The sequence below is a fragment of the Onychomys torridus genome, chromosome 14 (genome assembly GCF_903995425.1).
Source record: "Onychomys torridus chromosome 14, mOncTor1.1, whole genome shotgun sequence".
Lineage (NCBI taxonomy): Eukaryota > Metazoa > Chordata > Mammalia > Rodentia > Cricetidae > Onychomys > Onychomys torridus.
This window is the reverse complement of record NC_050456.1, coordinates 40,684,627-40,705,667: the sequence shown is the minus strand read 5'-3', so window position 1 is coordinate 40,705,667 and position 21,041 is coordinate 40,684,627. Positions and strand designations below refer to the sequence as shown.

At 43.1% G+C, this 21,041-nt stretch overlaps 1 protein-coding gene across 1 annotated transcript in view; it reads left to right on the top strand.

Moving 5' to 3' along the window:
* The window catches only part of Ccdc175 (coiled-coil domain containing 175), a 63,838-nt gene that overhangs the window by 37,704 nt on the left and 5,093 nt on the right, over positions 1 to 21,041 (top strand). The window contains exons 11-18 of the mRNA XM_036205630.1: positions 794 to 865; positions 1,811 to 1,946; positions 2,474 to 2,605; positions 8,821 to 8,959; positions 12,166 to 12,245; positions 14,143 to 14,295; positions 17,096 to 17,198; positions 20,574 to 20,617. Coding sequence (XP_036061523.1) covers positions 794 to 865; positions 1,811 to 1,946; positions 2,474 to 2,605; positions 8,821 to 8,959; positions 12,166 to 12,245; positions 14,143 to 14,295; positions 17,096 to 17,198; positions 20,574 to 20,617 — 859 coding nt within the window. The remainder of the gene's footprint in view (positions 1 to 793; positions 866 to 1,810; positions 1,947 to 2,473; positions 2,606 to 8,820; positions 8,960 to 12,165; positions 12,246 to 14,142; positions 14,296 to 17,095; positions 17,199 to 20,573; positions 20,618 to 21,041) is intronic.

Below are 21,041 nucleotides of genomic sequence, written 5' to 3'. Positions count from 1 at the left end.
GATCATTTTGAATAGACTATGAAGCATAGGTTGGGTTGTTTCCGGTTGATTTAATTGCATTTTGAATAATTTGTATTTCTGGACTTTAAAAACTTACATAGCTACATTTCAAGTCTATGTTTCATTTATGAGTATTTCTGTCTTTGAAAAGACATAAAGTGGCACTTTACCTAAGTGGGGTGTGGTTTGTTTCTATGTCCAGAACACTGGTGAGAAGAAGGAAAATAAACACAAAGCCTTCTCCTGTGTTGGAGTCTTTGCATTTCCTTCCAGCCTGCCACAAGAATATCACACCCCCTTAAGACCTTCCCTTCGTTCAAGAACTTGTCTTTCTGCGTTGTGTATTGTACAAAATTAACTCTACTGTCTAGAACGTAGAGTTCCTCAACAGTTGAGCTTGACCCCTCCCATAACCCAGCATTGTGTCCTCTTTCACAGTCCCTGGGCAGCCTGGGCTGTATGTGGTAGGGTTCTGGCTTTCTGTCCTTTCTTCTGTATCTTTGCAAACGATCACATCCTTTCCTTGGTAAGATCACGCCTTCATCCTGGCCATCCACACTCCTCCCTATTAACCAATAGCCTCCAGAGAGCTGCCTTCAATCCTTCCCTAGACTCTCTTCTCCATCCTTGGGTATTCAAGCCAAGACCTAAAGGAGCAGTTCAAATGCCCTTCTGTAAGGCGGCCACTAAAATTTTTAGCCATACTCATTATATTAAATATGTTGTTAAGACTTTCATATGTATTTGACAAACTACAAATCCAGAATCCAAAATGTGTATTTATTGTTTTCAGAGCAACAAAGGAAGTATATCGAAAACAAATAAAAGCCATGATTGTAAATCTAGAAAGAGAAACTCAGAGAAGGTAATGTGATATGTTGTGATGTGGTGGTGATGGTGTGTGGGGGGGGAGGGGGGTATCAGTAATATATGTTATGTGGAGTCCAATAGAATTGCTGTCCTAAATTACATTATATATAAATTCACTCCACTCTAGATGTGTTTGTTAGATTGAGTTTCATTTTTGCCTTGAAAAAAACCAGAGTTTTCACCAAAGACTAAGATCACCAATATCGGTGCAATGTTTGCTGTCCATGCAGACTCTGGGTCAATTCACAGGAAGGGGGATTTGGGAAGCAATAATCAAGATGACAGACATTCACAGGGACCATTCTGTCGTTTTAGTTCGAAGCATGGCTCAGTCCATTTCTTATCACTGCCTCACTCCCGTAGAGCTGGCAATGATTGTGGGCCCCTCCTTACAAATTTGTTATGAATGTCAGAGAGATGATCCATCAAAAGTTTGTCGATCAAATGTACCTAGTAAGCGGTCACTAGCACCTAAGTATATTATTAGTATTGTTGTTGTTAATACTATAATGTATAAAGCTCAAATTATACATTTTTACCATTCTCCAAAGATAGGGCTTTTTTTTCCCCCCAAGGTGTGAGAACCTAAAAAGCTTGAGGCTTCTTATTAGTATTTTGGATGCTTTGATAATCCCGTTGCTATTTCCGCCCACACCTCTCCTTCTCCCTCTTCCCTGGAGCCTTCCTCATATCCATGCCCATCCTGAAGGAGGAGAGCAACCCAGTGTGGCTTTGTCACTCTTCTAGTGGGTATCAGAACAGCTCCTCACTGGTCCCGAGGCAGCCAGCGTTCAGCCTTCTCTCTCGGTTAACAGCCAGAATGTGCCTCACTGATGGCCCAGGCAACACGGTAAAATGGTAGTCTCACTTGTTTCGCTTTGTATTTTGCCTAAGCTGCTGGGCCAATATAACCGTACTTTGATTTTGATCTGATCTCCAGTGTCGTTAACCAGTGGAAAATAGCCTGTTCGAGAAAAAGGCACGCGCGTTGGCTGGTTAAGATAAAGGTGACCATGCGAAAGATTATAAGTCAAATTGAGGAAGCAGAAAAGAGTCGAGTTGATTTACTTGAAGAGGTAAGGAAACCTAAGTGTTTAGAATTATGGTAGTCCCCACCCCAGAAATCAGTCACACCCCTTCAATATTTAAATGAACCTCATTTTACTAAAGGGTATTTTCCTTGCTCCTGATTCTATTAGTTAGTGTGATCACTACTTTTCTTTATTTCGAAATTGGTCTATGATTTTGTATGCTAACTAGAGATGTTTAAATCTTTTTATTTTATTTTATTTATTTATTTATTTCTGTATGTATGAGCCGTAGGCTCAAGTGGAGGTCAGAGGAACCAAGCTTCAAGGAACTGGCTTCCTCTTTCTACCATATGGATCCCAGAAATGAAACTTGGGTCATCAGTCTTGGTGACAGCTCTTATCCTTTGTGCTATTTAGATATTGTTTGGTGGGAGACTAAATTTCTAAAGGAAAAAGGTCAAGGGTCATCATCCTCTGTGTTTGTTGAGAAATCCCCCAGTTTGTCAGGTGGTTTAGACATGTAAAACTCACCATGACAAGAGAAATGATAAATCTCATTCTCCTCTACTTAGACAAGACAACGAGAACAGGAGATCCTTACCTTTGTGGGTGAAATCAAGAAACTGAAAGAGGAGTTAGTGGAAGAAGAAACTGAATTTATCAAAAAAGAAAAAAGGTTAATGCAAGAATTATCCAAATATGAGGTAATTTTTATTTTGCATCTAAGGTTAACTTTGGAGGATTCCGTGAGGGAAAGGGGAATGATATTACATGTGATAATGATCATGTAAGTGTAAAATCAATCTTCCAGTATGAACGAAGGTAAGGTCACAAGCCTGTTCTGCATCTTCTTTTTCTGAAAAAGAAACAGAAATAGGATAGTTTCTTTTTCATTAAAACAACAAAACACAGCCAAGTGGTGGTGGCGCACGCCTTTAATCCCAGCACTTGGAGGCAGAGGCAGGCGGATCTCTGAGTTCGAGGCTAGCCTGGTCTACAAAGCAAGTTCCAGGAAAGGCACAAAGCTACACAGAGAAACCCTGTCTTGAAAACAAACAAACAAACAAACAAACAAACAAAAAACCACCCACATACTTTAAGTATTGCCAAGCAGCAAGCAATGAGCACAGCTTGGAAGGGGTGGAGTTGTGTAGGAAGCCAGTGGGAGCAGGCATGATAAAGAGGGGGAGAATGCTGAGGAATGGATCTCAGAACACCTTAAAATTTTCCAAAAGCCGGGCTGGAGAGATAGCTCAGCAGTTAAGAGCACTGGCTGCTCTTCCAGAGGTCCTGAGTTCAATTCCCAGCACCCACATGATGGCTCACAGCCATCTGTAATGAGATCTGGCACACAGGCAGAACACTGTATACATAATACACTATAAATAAATCTTTTAAAAAAATTTCCAAAAGCCAACCAGGGGTAAGCCAAGGAATGTATACTAGAGAAAGTGGGGATGACAGATATCAAACACATCCAGGTTTCCAGATAGTGTAGACTGCAGGCACCCCTGCCCGCAACACACACACACACACACACACACACACACACACACACTCCAAATGTACCTTTTCAAGGTGATAATATGAAGTAAGGGCATGTGTGTTGGAGGCAGCCATTGGAAGAACAGCTGGAGAGTCTGAAGTTCTGGGTAGAAGCCAAATCAGTGGGCTGTCATGATTCAGGTCAGAAGTAAGGGCATACATGATGACCAAGACAAGTGTAATGTTCGTCCAAACATGGAATGTCCATGTTTCTCATTGTTGGTGGAGCTCTACACACCACGCTGCTTGTCTTGTTTTAATTTACAGTGTGTCGGTTATTGTAGTATTCAGTTTTCTGTTGCTGTGATAAAATACCCTGACCATGGTAACTTATGGAAGAAAGATTTATTTAGCTTACAGTTCCAGAGGGATAAGTCTTCTCCATTCTGGTGGGAGGCATGGCAGCAAGTGACAGGCATGGGTGGCCGGAGCAGGGAGCTGAGAACCAACATCTCAACCGTGAGCAAGAAGCCGGAAGAGCAAGCTGAAAATAGGGCAAGGAATCAAGATCTCCAAGCCTGACCCAGCGACCTACTTCCTGCTGCAAGGCCGCACTCCCTAATCCTCTCAAATCATACCACACACTAGGGACCAAGGACTCAAATGCATAAGACTAGGGGGGACATTTCTCATTCAAACAACCACAGGTATGTTAATTAGCTTTTCACTGCTGTGATGAACCCACAGGAGAGCATCTCCAAAGAAAGAAATACTCTTCTTCTTCTTTTTTTTTTTTTTTTTTTTTAATTCATGGTTTCAGAGGCTCAAGTCCATGGCTGCTCCTCTGTTGTGAGCTTGTGATGGCACAGAGCGTCACAGCGGCAAGAGCCTGGGTAGAACAAAGTGGCTACTTCCATGTGGCCAAAATGCAAAAAGAGAGAGAGAGGCAGGAGGGGGTCAGGGGCAAAACACCAGGGAAGGGCATATTCCCCCATCAGCTGCTCTCTCCCGCTAAATCCCACCTACTCATTTCCACCATCCCCCTGGCCCCCAAAATAGCACTGCCCACAGGGAGCTAAGTCTTCGACACAAAGGCCATGGGCAACAATTCTGATTCAATCCTGACACGGTGGAATGATGGCTAGTGTTCCTCGGGGGGCACTCACGGTGATTACAACTCAAAAGGACCACAGTTATATTCAGGCGAAACCCTACTTATGCTTTCCTGACACTGGCAAACTCCAAAGAGGAGTCTCGGCCTGTGCCAAACGTGCCTTTCTCAAAAGGAAACAAGTCTCTTACCGTGTCAAGAAAGTAGAAAGCTGTTTATGTTTCTTAAGAATAGCACTTTATTGTGGCCTGAACTCACTTCCCCTCAACCCCATGCGACCATGTGGAAATCCTTTTATAAACTACCCATTCAGGAAATAGGCAGATGCCAACACAGATCATCGATGTGGAAATACAAGAGCCTGGAGAAGGATGTCAGGAAGTGAACACAAAATTAGGCTGCTGTGAGGTAAAAATGGGAGGGGCTCAAGAAACAGGTAAGCCAATGGACACACTGTTAAAAACAAACAAACAAACAAACAACCCCAAAAAACAGAGAAGTTGCGGGGCAGAAAGCATCCTCCACTCAGCTGAGGCATCCCCAAGCAGCATCCTTCCACAAGTTATAACATCTTCAAGTGCCTTGGCGTCCTCCTGGATGCCAAAAAACACACTGGCTACCCAGAGAGGGGCCTGGAGAAACCACTCAGAGTTAAGAGAATGCACTGGTATGGCAGAGGGCTGGAGTTCAATTCCCAGTACTCACATCAGGTAGCTCACAACTGACTGTACTCCAGCTTTAGGCAATCCAACACCTCTGGCCTTCACGGACAACAGGACTCATGCGCACATACCACACAGAGACACACACTCCTATGCACAATTAAAAATAATAAAGTAAGTATATTTTGAAACTCCAGAGCAGAGAGACCAGACATCAACAAGATGGGAAGAGCATGTAACACACTGAGTGTAATAAACACTATGGAGAAAAATCAATCAGGAACATGGGACAGGGTGGAAATGTGGTATCATCTGAGTGTTGTATAAATAGTTAAGAGAATGGCCCAGCTCTAACAGGGTCAAGGATGTACGCCATCCATATCTGCAGTTGTCTCCAGACAGAGGACTTGCAAGAACCAGAGGTCCTACAGCATGATAGTCCTATCGAAAGAAAAGTGTTGGGTGTTGCTAAATAAATGATCCAGCATTCTAGAAGTGGTAGAGAGTCATCTCCAGGAGGCAGAGGCTGAGAGTGAGTCAGGACTGCAAAGGTTTGTTAGAGTAATTTCTGCGAAAGAGCTATGCGGCAGAAACCATTTGGCCATTACATAACTTGACTGAAGCTGGTAGGGGAGGGTTCTGAAGGATTGGCCATTAGGAGAATACTCCTGGGCTGAAATGGTTGTACTCTTGAGTCATCCTCTGGCACAGTCATGGACTGAGAGTTGATCCCTAGAAGATCAGGATATTAGCTAGACAGCCGATAGAAACCCTGGAGGGACCAGCCATTTGAGACTCAGCTAACCACACTCCTCATTACATGGTAGCCGACTCCCTTGGGTAGGGATTCCCAAGTTGGTCACACACTTATAGACCATTGTAAGTAATCTTTTCCTTGCTCTACCTGGGCATGGAAGACACAGGAGGGCTCTAAAATGACCCGGCTTTTATTTAAGTGAGATCACACTATTTGCTACACTGAACAGAATTCAGTAAAACAAGAGCATATTCAGGGACTGGGTTATGAGAATTGCCACCCTCCCCAACTAAAGACACATCTTTGGCTTTGTTTGCTCTTGCTGGACCATAATCCTTCCTTCAACAAGTGCACAACTTGGATAAAAATGAAAACTGAAAGTTTTTAAACAATAAACTCTGAAGTTGGCCTTGTGGACTTGTATGCAACTGGCTGTCTAGCTAGCCGATATCCTAAAGCAGTCATTACGTAACGGTACAAGGCTCAGTGCAGGCTCTTGATGGATTCTGTCAATCAAGAAGTACAGGGACAATAAAATAAGGAGATAGAGGCACTTGTCTTTGGATGACCATCTTCCCAAGGGAAACTCTTCTATATGATTTCTCACAGAAAGGTATGAGTGCCAGACACCTCAGTTGTCTATAAAAAAACAAACAAAAAACCAGACTCTTTTGGAGTGTGAGTCATGTGAATATTATCTCTTTAACATAAGTCAGTAAGAACTGCAGTCCTGTGCATACAAAGAAGACATGAATGATTGTCTCTAAATTAATAAAAGGCATTATGTCTAGTTTTTTGATGTTTTTCTGGCAAGCACCCTTGCAGGTGTGACCTTCTCCTGCAACTTGGAACTGAGGAGTGTTCAAGGTAGTGTTGATGCATTCCAGAGTAAATTTACTGTGCAGTTAATCAATAAAAAGTAGATTTGAGGCAGGAGGATCACATGTTTGAAGTAGTGAACTCTTCTGGGCTAAGCAAGATCATGCCTCCTTAAAAAAAAAAAAAAAAAAAAAAAAAAAAAAAAAAAAAAAAGCCCCAACAAACAAACAAAAATACAGACTTCCATGGGAATCTAATCCTTAAGAAGGATCAAGTGGGGGTAAGGGAAAGTTCTGTCAATTGGTCTTGATGTGATGTGTTCATGCGGTGGTTTGAATAGGAATGGCCCCCACAGGTTCATAGATTTGAATGTGTGGTCACCAGGGAGTGTGGCCTTGTTGGAGTAGGTGTAATCTTCATGGAGGAAGTGTGTCACTGGGGATGGCCTTTGAGGATTCAAATGCTCAAACCAGGAACAGTGTCTCTGTCTCTCTTCCTGTTGCCTGCCAATCCAGATGTAGAACTCTCAGCTCCTTCTCCAGCACCGTGTCTGCCAGAATGCCACCATGTTTCCCACTATGACAATAATGGACTAAACCTCTGAACCTGTAAGCCAGCCCCAATGAAATGTTTTCCATTTTAAGAGTTGCCGTGGTCATGGTGACTCTTCACAGCAATAGGACATGGACTCAGACAGTTTATGTGTCCTTTCAATGGAAAGCAAGACAGACATTCATTTCTCGTTCCTAGCTCAGGTCATGATAAGAGCACAGGGCTGGTAGACAGCTTTGCCACTTCAGCATGAGGCTGACAGGAAAGTTCAAGTGATGGAGCAGTGGCTTCCACCCTTATCTCCACCCAGCCAGGAAAAGAATGAAAAGGTCATCTCTGTTGAGGGCCCAGGTCTAGAAGTAGCACCCACAACTTTTCGTTTATAGACACATACCCACATGCAAGGGAAGCCATACTCCAGATAGGAGCCAAGTCCCTGGCTACAACTCAGAATTCCTGTCATTGAAGGAAGAGAGAACAGATAATAAACATCAACTGACCTGGTTGGGGATTTAGCTCAGTGGTAGAGCACTTGCCTAGCAAGCTCAAGGCCCTGGGTTCAGTCCTCAGCTTCAAAAAAAAAAAAAAAATCAACTATTTCTGCTTTAATTGCCATTTATTAATCTCTAATTTTCTAAATAGAGCCTGAGTTTGATGAATGTATCAGTTAGGTTTCTATCACTTCGATAAAACACTGACCAAAACCAACCTTACCAGGAAAGGGTTTATTTGGCTTGCATTTCCCAAGTCATGTACAATCCATTGAGGAAAGTCAAGACAGGAACTCAAAGCAGGAACCTGGAAGGAGGAACCCGGAGGGAGGAACTGAAGCAGAACCTGAGGAGAGACACCATTCCTTACTGGCTTGCTCCTCACGACTGGCTCAGCCTGCTTTCTTATACAAGCCACCTGCCCAGGGATCACACACACACACACACACACACACACACACACACACACACACACACACATACACACAATAGGCTGAGCCCTCCCACTTCAATCATTGTTCAAGAAAATGTCCCACAGGCCAATCAGGTAGTTCTCTCTTCCCAAGTGATCCCAGCCTTTGTGAAGTCAACAAAAGCCAAGCAGGAACACTAAGTAGACAGACATCGTTACGCTTTCCTTGGCATACCTTTTCCCGATTCTTCCTTTCTATTCAGTTGTTCCTACATTGTCCACATTTCTTGGAACATGCATGAAATGGTGGACAATGTAGACAAACCTGGACACACCTTTTCATAGATGGTGATGCACCAAAGGCGATTTTTCTCCAGCATGTTCTGGTTGCATAGACAGTAGGAAAGGGGACACAGCAGCAGAGATTCTGAACTTGCAGCATCTTTGCAGACTGAATGGCAAATCTCCAGGGTGATGACTAGGCAGCGCCTATTTACCAAACACAAGTGTGTGTCAGGACGCTCTCTGCCCCACCCCCTCCGCCCTGTGGAGACAGGACTCTCCCTCTTCTGCTCTAACTGTGTAACTGGTCCAAACTGCTTTCCTCAATCAGCTTCACTTCATTTAAAGGATCTGATTATGAAGGAAGCGCAGATTAACAAAGAAAAGGAAGAGGAACTTGGGGACAGCCTCCCACAGCTTCAGGTAGCGGAAGAGGAGTACAAGGAGAAGAACAGGGACCTGAAGTCCCTCCACAGTGATATCTCAGGTGTGTATGAGACTTTGGTAACCAACTCCCATGCCCTCTGCTCCGCCAGCACTAAGCGGGTGAAGCTCCATCACACGCCCAAGAAGCGCATCTGTTTTCCTATCCTATTTAGTCTGCTTTCTAGCTTCTCTCTTTTCCACACCAAGTTCTTTCTTCCACTCAGTCCCCCCCCACACACATCCTTGCCTCTTCCCTTTCCCCTCCCCTCCCCTCCCCTCTCTTCTCCCCTTCCCTCTTCCTTTTCCTCCTCCCGCCAAGTAGATAGCCGCCCCCACAAACCTACCCCTAAGACAAAGATAAATAAGACTTACCACAAATGGAGCTTTCAGAGATATGAATCATGTCGGTAAGTATGCATCTTTTACATCCCATCACGCAGCACAACATATTGCACAATGTGTGCAGATAACCATGTGTGTTCAAAGAAAAGCAATTGTTTCCACCACAAAAATTTGATGTGGCCACCTAACCTTGAACCTAACCTTGTCCAGAATGTTTGACTTCGGCCTTCATGCCAGAAGTGGAGGGCCGTTATCCCAGAACTCTGCATAGGTCTTTAAGCAGTTACCCCTTTCAGATGCCATGTCTTCTAGATGATGGGGGAACTGTGGGAATCAGAAGGCCAGAACCCAAAGTCAAAGAAAGGACCAGAACGGGAACAATAAAAGAACCATCTTCTGGAGCTGGAGAGGTGGCTCAGAGGTTAACAGCTCTACACTGGCTGCTCTTCCAGAGGTCCTGAGTTCAATTCCCAGCAACCACATGGTGGCTCACAACCATCTATAATGAGGTGCCCTCTTCTGGCCTGCAGGCAGAATACTATATACATAAACAAACAAAAAACAATTTTCTGGGGTAGGAGTGGAGTGAGCAGCTAGTAGATAATGATAAAAATATGGAGTTACCACAGCTTGTATTAATAAGATAAACTGTGAAGCAAATAAATATTTTAAAATGAATAGTGATTATTTCCAAGAAGTTAAAATTTCAGGAATATGTAAATATAATACGAAGAGCCTGGGAAGTCAGTCTGTCGGCCATTTCTGAGTTGATTTTATTCTTGTCAGATTTTCATCTGATCAGCTCAGGTAGGCCTTCACTTGATGCTTTTCCCTGGCTTTGTAGGCACTTCGCTCCACGTCTTTCCACGTCCCCTCTCAGTACAGAGCAGAGGGTGAAGAAAACAGTCAGTAGACACGTGAGCAACACTTCACACGCTCTGAATCTCTTACAAAGGAAAGAGGGGGTGGGAGGGGACGGCGGCAAGGAAGAAGAAATGCCAGAGTGAAGGCACACTGCCTGCCAAGACAAGATGGACGGCACAGGCAGTGTCCCACACAGGACCAAGGGTGATAGTGAAATGCAGAGCCAAACACATGTGTACATCTTAGCTCCATCCCGAAACCTGACACCAATGTGTGTAAAAGCACGCTTGTAAAGTTGTAGCTCCACAGGAAGAGGGACACCAGCGAGGAAGAGATTCCCTCATCTGTTGACTGTCTACTTACCCGTTATCTGATAATCCATATCAGAAGATTGGGGGGGGAAGAAGGACTGGATAGGGGATGGTGAACAGAAGAGCCCACAGAAAAGGCTATCACAGAGGCCAAAGCGCGCTCTACAGACAGAGCGTAGATTGTAGGCATTGCAATCTGGATCTCAGGGCTGTGGAGGAACAGCCACAGAAAGGCTAACCAACGCAGCCACTGGGCTCCCAGGGCAAGCTCCTCCTCCTCCGAGTCAGAGCTGAGTAACTACTGCCCCTTGATTCTGGCAAAGAAATGGGACAGGGGCTTCCAAACTTGGGGAATCCAATATGGCTGAGGGCAGAAGAGAGCGCTGTACAGTGTCCCTTCCCTGTCTGGCCAGAGGAGTGCAGCCAGCCAGTTGTGCCAATTTTAGGACTAAAACGCTGATTTTCATAAAAAGTCATCAGAAAGATAGATACCAAGTCACAGAAATAACAGTAAAGGACTTTTTATCAACGGTGGTCTAGAAATAACCCACCATAGTGACCGAAATTCTTCACCTGAAATTGTCTTCTGAGGAGATTTGTTTAGGGCTGGAGAACTGGCTTAGTGGTTAGGAGCATGGACTACTCTCAAAAAGGCCCCAGGTTTGAGTCTTGGCACCCACATCATGTGAACCACATCACATGACTCACAAGTCCTGTCATTCCAGCTCCAGGGAAACCAATGCCTTCTTCTGGTCTCAGAATACAAATGCATACACAGACATACACAAAACTGAAAACTAAAACTAATAATAATAAGTCTAAATTAAAAAAAAAAAGATTTGTTCCCCACCACATTGCATTGTTCCACCCAGAGGGAAATCTTTCACTGAGGAAGCTTAACCATTCATAAGCCATAACAGACACTTAGAATGGATAGACAGCTTTCTCCATTCGAGGTAATAATTAAACATATCTTACAACTGTGTTGTAGACCTTGGTGTACATTCATGATATTGACATGAAACATGGTGTCATTTGACTCACTAGGGTGACCAATCCTTACACTGTGATGATCCAAATAGTGAAAATTCATTGAAACAAGAACCTCAACTTGACGGGGAGCTTGAAAGGAAGAAATATAGATGTGGGTGGGGCTAGAGAACGTGTGGTCAGGAGTAAATATATTAAATCTCCCTATGCTGTGCTAAGAAGTGAATAGAAAATGTCTGAAAATAATCACAGCCTTATTAGCATATAATTTCAGAAATTTGAGCTAAGCAGAAGACAACTAAAAGGACTTCTCTTAAAATGTGACTGAGGGGGCCGGAGAGATGGCTCAGTGGTTAAAGGCACTTGGTACATAGTCACAAGGACCAGAGTTCGGATCACGGCACCTATGAAAAACCTCAAACCCCAGAAACTCAGCTCTGATGCCATCATCTGACCTCCATATACTGTTGAGTACACACATATACGCATATGCCCTCTGTCTCTCACACACGTGCATAAATAAAACAAACCTAAAAGAAACAAACAGATAACACGGTCAATTTTGAATAACCAGACACAGGGGTAGATGCACTGGGGAGCAGCTGGCTGCCTTTTAATGTGGTAATAGTTTATCACACTGTGACTGTTAAAACTATGCATGGCTTACATTGATGAATGTTTTTTAAACTAAACAACTTTGTGGACAGTTATGCATTCTCTCTCTCTCTCTCTCTCTCTCTCTCTCTCTCTCTCTCTCTAGCAAAGAAGCAAGAGGAGAGTTTATTGAGCAACTTCATTTTCCGTTTTAGAAAGGATATCATCAGATACACAGACAACACGGTAAAGAATCGTTGTGATCTTCTGTTTTGTGCTATTCCAGGTCTTTATAAGCTGTACTGCTGGAACTACTCCCCAGGCCTTGGTTTTCTTAGACAGGGGTTTTTCTGTGCAGTCAATCCTCGACTTAAATTTATGAATTTCCTGCTCTAGCCTCTAGAGTGCCAGGATAAAAGGATGCTACCACCCAGAGCCTCCACCTCCTCCTTCTTCTTTACATTGAAATAGTGGTTAAGCAAACGATACTCGGTTTTCATGAAATTGACTGTTATTCAAGTTATTCTACCAACATTGGTGTTTAAAATTGTAATATATATATATATATATATTGGGGGCAGTTTTTCACTACTGTGATATAGACCTGAGAAAACCACCTTAATGGAGGGAAAATTTATTTGGCTGGCTCCTCTTGGTTCTGAGCTTTCAACACCAAAGGCAAGATTGAGAAAAGTCTTCACTTCATGGACACCAGGGGGCAGAGAAGAGTGATGGGAAGGTGGGACCCGAGACCAAGCTACACCATTCAAAAGCACACACCTAGAAATCCACTTCTTCCACCCAGGCCTCACTCACTGTCCATAGTCCCATCACCTCCGAATTCTCTGTATACAATTTTAATCCATCGGTGCACTGAATTTGTTAAGTGAGCATCCTCATGATTGAATCATTTCTGAAACCACACTCAGAGAAACACCCGGAAGTAAGTTTTGCACATCTTCTAAATAGAATAGCTTTCAGTTCCATCAGATTAACACAAGATTAAGAGAGTGGGGGCATCTGGAACCAATTCAAGTATAATGGTAGAAAAAAACATTGACCTGTGAGGAGACCTACATGCTCTCTTTTACAGGGTGAGGATTGGACTGTGCTCCTTGAGGAGGAGGAGGAGGAGGTCAAGATTGTGGGAGACAGAATAGAGCAGCAAGCAAAGAAATGCTTACTTATTTCAAAATACACAATATATAATCTCATTATAACTTTATATGGATTTGGTTAACTGAACATGGATTTATCCTATTCTACATATCTGGATATCAAACATGATTCTGATATGCTGTGGGTAAGAAGAAATATGGATGAGAAAATTACAAGGAATTGTAATGCACACAAGCACATGTATACACACACACACACACACACACACAAACACACACAAATCCTTTTTCCTAATAAGATGCTCCTGGTGAGGAATATGATGGATAAAGACCACAAGGTTTATAATGCTATAATAATTAATAATTGCATAGAGAATCTGCAAGAAAAATTATCCAATAAACAACTTTCTGAAAAGAAGAATCAGGATTGATGATATAGATGTGTTGGAAGAGTGTGTGCCTAAAATGTGTGAGGCCCTAGGTTCAGTCCTCAACACTGCATAGACTGATCTTGGTGGCCCTCAGTTGTAATGCTAGTACTTGAGAAGTGCAGACAGGAATATTAGAAGTCCAGAATCATCGTCAGCTACAGAGTGAGTCCTGGAGCCAGCCTGGGCTACTTGACAACCTGCCTCAAACAGACAGTAGATAAATAAGCAGGTACGTAAATATCCATAGAGTAAATACCTTCCCCTTCTAGGAACATTCAATCTTCCTTTAAAATCTCAATGAATCCCTCCCCCTGCTCCTCATTTTGACCAGGCAATTATTCAAGTATCAAAGCATGTGCTATTTTGTGAAGTTTTGTTAGTGTGTAGGATGTTTCACTTAAGGGCCACACCCGATCTTACCAGACCCCACAAATAAGTTCTTAAAAAGCAGCTTTTGGGATTTTCTACTGGAAGATTGTCACGGTCAGCTGGATGGCTCAGGGATGAATGCAGAACCAGGTGACTAGGCAGCCTAATGCTGGTGTCCAGCCCCTTGACCCCCAGGAGATAACTATGGCTTTTATGTTTGGGCAGGAAAATTTGAAGCAAGAATTAAAACATTTACGAGAGTTTGAAAGTAGAAAAATCAAAGAGCATTTTGAATTTCTGAAGAACTTAGAAAATGAAATCTACGTAAATGACCAAAAGGCGACCCTTCTCATCCTGGAAAACCAAAAATTAAAAGAAGTAAGTTCAAGAGCTTTTCCTAATGGTTTTGATTGCTTGCCTGGACCAGCAGTACTTACGTAAGAAAAGACAAGAATAACTCTTACAAACAAGCTTTAGAAGGGTCCAGTCTTCCACATCTCTCCAGCCACTCACACTTCTCCCCACAAGAATATCACCAAATCCTAACACCAGAAACTCATTTTGCCTGGCTTCAAACATGTGAAGAATGATGGGTATACATGATTTTTGCTCAATCTCCTCTCCCTGAGGTTCATCCCCATTGAGTGTAATTCTTTATTTTCCATCCTGTATAATGTTCCACCATCTGACTAGTATTTATTCTAACAGTACTATTAGTGGGGTTTTTGAAGAATTTCTTTTGACTACTACTAGCCCTGCTCATAAGCCCATTCGAGTATAATTATTTTGATAGACAGACATATTTCTGTTGGGTATATATCCTAACTAAAACTGCAAAGTCCTCAGGGGGTGCATCTTCTATAGTCCTGCAGAGCGCCAGACTCCCAAAGGCATTGCACTGAATGCCCATCCCACCAGCAATGTGTGAGAGCCCCAACACTCACAACTTCACCTCCATCAATGTCACAATACAGAATGAAAACACAGACTGCCTTTGGGATTAGTTTGACCATGAGCAAGCCCAGTTTTGGATCCTCCACTCTTCTCACCCTGTCTTCCAACTGTCTGTATCCTGTCTCTAGCCAGTCTATTGTGTGCGCCTGATGTGTCCCCGTTGCCTGTCTGTTGTGTTTCTGTCTAGTCTGTGGCTGTGCCTGTCCCTAACAAAGAGCTCACTGTATATTTATTGAACAGCACAGAAAACATAATCTGGGAAAGAGATGAAGGAATCCTTTACAGGAATCCTTAACAGAATTTTACATGAGATAAAGTTGCTTTACTGACCCAGAATAGCAGTCAAAACCTCTAAGAGGTGTTATTAACCTATATCCACATGTTGCTCCCAACATTTATGAGGTATTTGTTTAGTTTAAGGCTTCTTTGAATCTGTTAGCTGCTTTCAGAAAACAATTACCACAACACACACACACACACACACACACACACACACACACACACACACACACATACATTATTCTAGGTCGAAGGCATGGAAGAGTTCATAATTTAAGATCAGAGCTATGAATTTACCTTGGGTTGTAAAAGCTGATTTCACCGGAAGTCCAAGGCACAGAGAATTTGTTCTTTTCAATGCAGGTTAAACTTACACAGGCTGAGCACATGAAAGGACAGCTGGTTGAGAGCATAGCTTTAAATGGCCTCAAGGCATGTTAGTGAGGTGGTGGGTAGGCCTGAGAAAAGATGAGTCTCTTTGGCCTCAAGAGCCGTTTGCAGAAAAGTGTGTCCTCACATCCATCCACTTGTCGTCTTTCAGTTCAGATGTGCTGGTGGGTGTGAGCACTGCTGTCCACAGATCTGAGTCCCTTGGTCATCTAAAGAAACACCTGTTCCTGTCTGGTTGGCTACTCAGACATCTTCATGTGTAAAATTCGTGTTCAAGTTTTCTTTGCCTAGTTAAGAAATGAAGTTGTATGAAACCACTTCAACTGATAATTGTGCAGCAAATAAGTCTGCTCACTTAACTCCTAAAGTTACAATCTCAATTTATGAACACTCATTTTGGGGCTTATCTCTCAAAAGAGTAAGGCTTACCTGTGTATACTTAAGATTTATTCTTTCTAACTTTAGAATGGTATGTTCAAGGGTTAAACCTACTAAACCCAACAGTCTTTATCATACATAAAAAATACATAATTTCTATATTTCATAATCTCTTACAAGACAGTAATCACAGAGATTTATATAATATTCCTTTGTCTAAAACAAGTGAGTTAGAGTCTGTCACTCATTGGAGACACTGTCCTTAGTGTCTCACAGAGTGAATGTTTCTTCTTTGTAAACATTTCCTTCCACTAAACTGTAATAACTTCAAAGTTAAGGTCTGCACTGATGTCCCAAGAGTTGTGGGTCTTGGTTTCATTCAGTGCTCATAAGAACTTCAAAAGTCAGGTAGTACATTATGTACCTTTTAGGCAAAAAAAAAAAAAAAAAAAAAGATTCTGGTTTTGTTTGTTTGTTTGTTTGTTTCAAGAACTGTTAATAGCTAGAGAAGAATGAAAACATTCCTTCAGTAGGATCCTGATGAGGGACGTAGCCTGGCCATTGACTAGCCCGACAGCATTAAGGAAATCCCTTTCTGTCTCTGCATGATTTATTTGCGTCTGCTAAATGAGTTATCCCACTAGTCTCACAGGCTTCATCTGGGAGAACTAAACAGATTAAGGGCTGGTGTTTTCCAGAAGGATGTGTGTACTCTGAAAACTTTGGTTCCTCTGTATTCCTCATACACTCAACACAACATCGTGCAGCTAGCCTTTGACACAAACTCGGGAGGAATTTTAGCCACCCATGGAAGTGTCCCACTAGTCTTTCCTCCCACAGAGATAATATCCAACATTTACTAAAAGGATGAGACTTTTCTATTACTACAGTTTGTGCAAGGAACATTTACTGGTGGACACGAAGCATTTGGGCAGAAGGTCTTTTAAGTTCTTACTGTGCCCAGCCTTATTCAGAGCACCATGTGCATTTCTTTGGCTGCTGGAATTGTAAGAAAGCAGGACCCTTCCCTTCATCTTCTCCCCTGAATGGAGGGAGACACAGTTGAATAATCAGTGGCATCGTGAAGCATTGCTACATGTTTGATTATGCCGGCATGGCCCTTTCCCTAACTCAGTGTACAGTGAGCTGACAGCTGTCATGTACTTTTCATTTCCAGTGTCTTGCCTACCTGAAGAAACAAACCGAAATGTTCAGGGAAAAGCAAAAGACAACAGTGCAGAACTTGGGTGATCTGTCTTGGCAACTGATAGTTCAGCACAGTAAGTAATGCATCACTCTTCCTCTATAATTCTATTCTTATTTAAATCCGTTTTTATTCATTTGCATATAATAAAACGCGTCTACTTTAAGGTCAACGAATCTCAAGGATTCTATGGACCCTGGCTGCCATTGCCACCACAGTAAAATGTAGAACATGTTCATCACTGTCTTTCTTGTCATAGCTTACATTTGAAATGTCCTTCCCAGGCTCCTGTTTTGAGTTTGTGGAGCTATAGGGAAGGTTGTGGAACCCTTTGGGGGTGAGGCCTGGCTGATGGAATTAGTCTTTAGGAAGGAACAGGCCTTTACAGGTGATAACCGTCTCTGAGGGCAGCCTGCATCCTGTTTCCTGAGCTACCAGTAAACATGACATCTCCACACACAGTCCCATCAGCACAGACAACTACTGCATTGCACCACAGGGAATGGAGACACTGTGAAACTGTAGGCCTAAACAGCCTCCTTCCTGAAGATCTTTCTGTCGGTCTTTTGGTTACAAAAGTGACCACTGCCTCCAGTCCCTTCCAGCTGGTCTTTCATCCACTTCCAGTGTCTGGACACTACCAACCTGCTTTCTAACACTAACAGTTAACACAAAGAAATGACACGATATGCACACTTTTGTTCCTGGCTTCTCTACCTCTGCAAAATGGATTTTTAAGTTTTCTTCATGAAGCCAGGTGTGTAGCTGGAGAGTTTCTCTTTAGCTCCCGCCAAGCCCTGGCAGTCCCGCAGCCCACTTATAAAATAAACACGCAGACTCTTATATTATTTAAACGGTTTGGCCTAATGGCTCAGGCTTCTAGCTATCTAGTTATTACATCTTAAATTAACCCATTTTTACTTATTAATCTGTAAGTTGCCACATGGCTTGTGGCTTACCAGTATCTTTACATGTTGTTTGTTATGGTGGCAGCTGGCAGAGACTCTCTGACTCAGCCTTCCTGTTCCCAGAATTCTCTTCTCTGTTTGTCCTGCCTATACTTCCTGCCTGGCTACTGGCCAATCAGCATTTTATTTATATAGAGCGATATCCACAACAGGTATGTGCGTGGGGTGGGGGTGGGCAGCCACTCATACCTGTAAACCCAACACTTAGAAGGCTGAAACAGGAACTGATGTGGGTTAAAGACCAGCTTGGGCTACATAGGAAGTTCCATGTCATCCTGGACTAGTGTTTTAACCTGTCTCAAAACAACCCCAACCCACTCCCCGCAAAAAATCATCTCTGTTCTGTCTGGAGCCACAAGTTGCCTCCCCCTGGTGCAATACAGTGGTATCAGCTGTACATACTTATCTCTTTACCAGCTATGAAAAGACACCATGACCATGTGTATAAAGGCAAACTATTCATTGGGGTGGCTAGCTTACAGTTCAGAGATTTAGTTCATTGTCGTCATGGCAGTAAGCATGACAGCATGCAGGCAGACATGGTACTGGAGAAGGAGCTGAGAATTCTTACATCACACAGGTAATAGGAAGTGGTCTGAGACACTGGGTGTGGCTTGAACATATATGAAACCCCAAGGCCCAACGCTACAGTAACACACTGCCTCCAACAAAGCCACACCTACCCCAACAAAGCCACATCTCCTAATAGTGCCACTCCCCATGAGCTTATGGGGGCCAATGACATTCAAACCACCTCACCAGCTGAGGGACATTTGCCTTGTTCTTTGTTTATCATAAGAGAAGCAGCTAGTGACATCTGTTTGCAAGTGTTTTTTTCTGGATTGTATTTATTTGGTTCTTGGGTGATACTCAGGAGCGGAATGGCTGGGATGCATGGTTATTATCTGAGAGCTTTTTAAGAAACGGCTAGTTCGCCAACATGTTGTTCAAATGTCTCATCCAACTAGTGATGTGAAAGAGGTCCTGTTGCTCTGGCTCTTTGCCGACACTTAAAAAGTTGAGGGCATTAAAAGCATTAACATTTAGCCTTTGCATTAGCATAGGATGGTATGGCATTGCGGTTTGGGTCTGCCTTTCTCTGTGATGGTCATTAGTTCGTGTGGCTCTTGGCTGCCTGAAAATCATCTCTCTTGGACTATCTTGAGCCAATGAACAATTTTGGCATAATGAATATCAAAGAGCACTTGCTGTTCTTTTAGAGGACCGGAGTTCAGTTCCTAGCACCCACATCAGGCAGCTCACAGCTGCCTGTAACTCCAGCTGCAAGGGATCCAATGCCCTCTCCTGGCCTCCATGGGCACCTGAATACATGTGACTTTCACTCATACAGGCATACATACACACATAAATAAAAAGAATAAAAATCTTAAAAAAAAAAAAAAAACAAATAAAAACCCAACAAATATCACAACGATAACAGCTTAAGGCAAAGAATTTACTTTTCTCATGAAGTGGTGATGTGATTAGAGCTTGGAGAAAACCTAACTGTTCTGTGAACATTCAGGATCTGGGATCTGGAACTGTCTAAAGACCGGTTCCTATGCTCAAAGCTGATGTGGCTCTCAGATGTGCCTTGGGGAAACCGTTGGCCAGAACACCTCCTCATGGTCTCCACACATAACTGCTGGGCTTCAAGAAAAGCATTGCAGGAGACTGAGCGGAGGCTCCTGGTATTGTCATGACCCAGCCTTGGTAGTCAGAGTAGTAGTCCCATGTGACTCTTGGGTTAAAGTAACTAATTCTAGAACAAGGGGAGGATGTCAGCACCGAGATGCAAGAGGCCTGTACAAGCAGGTCCTGTGTGGAGTTTGTGATCTGCTGTACCTCTACTCAAGTTTTTCACTCGCTACCTTGTGTTTTTTAGTGTTCTGACCTGTTGCGGTAGTGCCCATGCTACCACCACCTGTTTACCATGTCTGAGCGAGGGGCTGTGGATCGAAAAACAGAGACAAAAGACAGCGGGTCATTCATGCCAGGGGATGCCGAATGCCATTTATTTTAGAAGGGAGGGAACCTTAAATACAGGCTTACAGCACAATGGAGGAACCCCAGAGGGCAGAAGTTCTACATTCTTGCATCTAAGCTGTTTACACCAAATGCAGGATACACAAACAAAGAACTAGCATTCAGGAGGGTGGAGACCGGCAGGGAATCAGCATAGGGAGGACATCAAGGTCAAGGTCCGCAAGCAGGGCGGCAGTTACCCAACTTGGGAGTTCCAGGGCACTACACTGGCCCTTGAGCTAAAGTCTTCCTATGTTCTGGAATATAGTTTTCTTTCAATATGAGGTTGGCCATGAGGTCAAGTAAAGGTGGAATTTCCCCTTCTCCTTCTCCTTCCTCTCTCTCCCTTCCCCCCATCATTCTGGAAGTAGAAACATTTAGATAAAAATAATCTTTAAACTTTTAATTATTAAAATACTAATGTTGTTTTAGTAACCATTATATTTTAAATATTTCAGAACACTATTCAGATTTCCTGGTACAATTTCAGATCATAATTAAGGTGAGGGTTCTTCTTGTACTGTTTTGTGGATCATATTTCCAAAGGAGTTCACCTACCAGTGTGTGTGTGTGTGTGTGTGTGTGTGTGTGTGTGTGTGTGTGTGTGTGTGTTCGTATGTGCATGCACTGGTATGTACTCCTGCACATGTGGACAGAATTTTGAGACTATGGAAGGATGATGGGGTGGTGTTACCATCACATCCATTGTGCCAAATGTCACTATAAAATCTCAGTCTTTCAGAAACTATCTTCTTATACAACCAGATAAACAGTCCCTCTCTCTCCCTCCCTCTCTCCCTCTCTCCCTCCCTCCCTCCTTCCCTCTTTCCTCTCCTTGTGTTCTCTTTTTTCTTTGTCTTTGCAAGCTCACATACAACAGCTGTTTTGAAGTCTATGCTGACAGCTCCAGGCTCCCTCTGTATTTA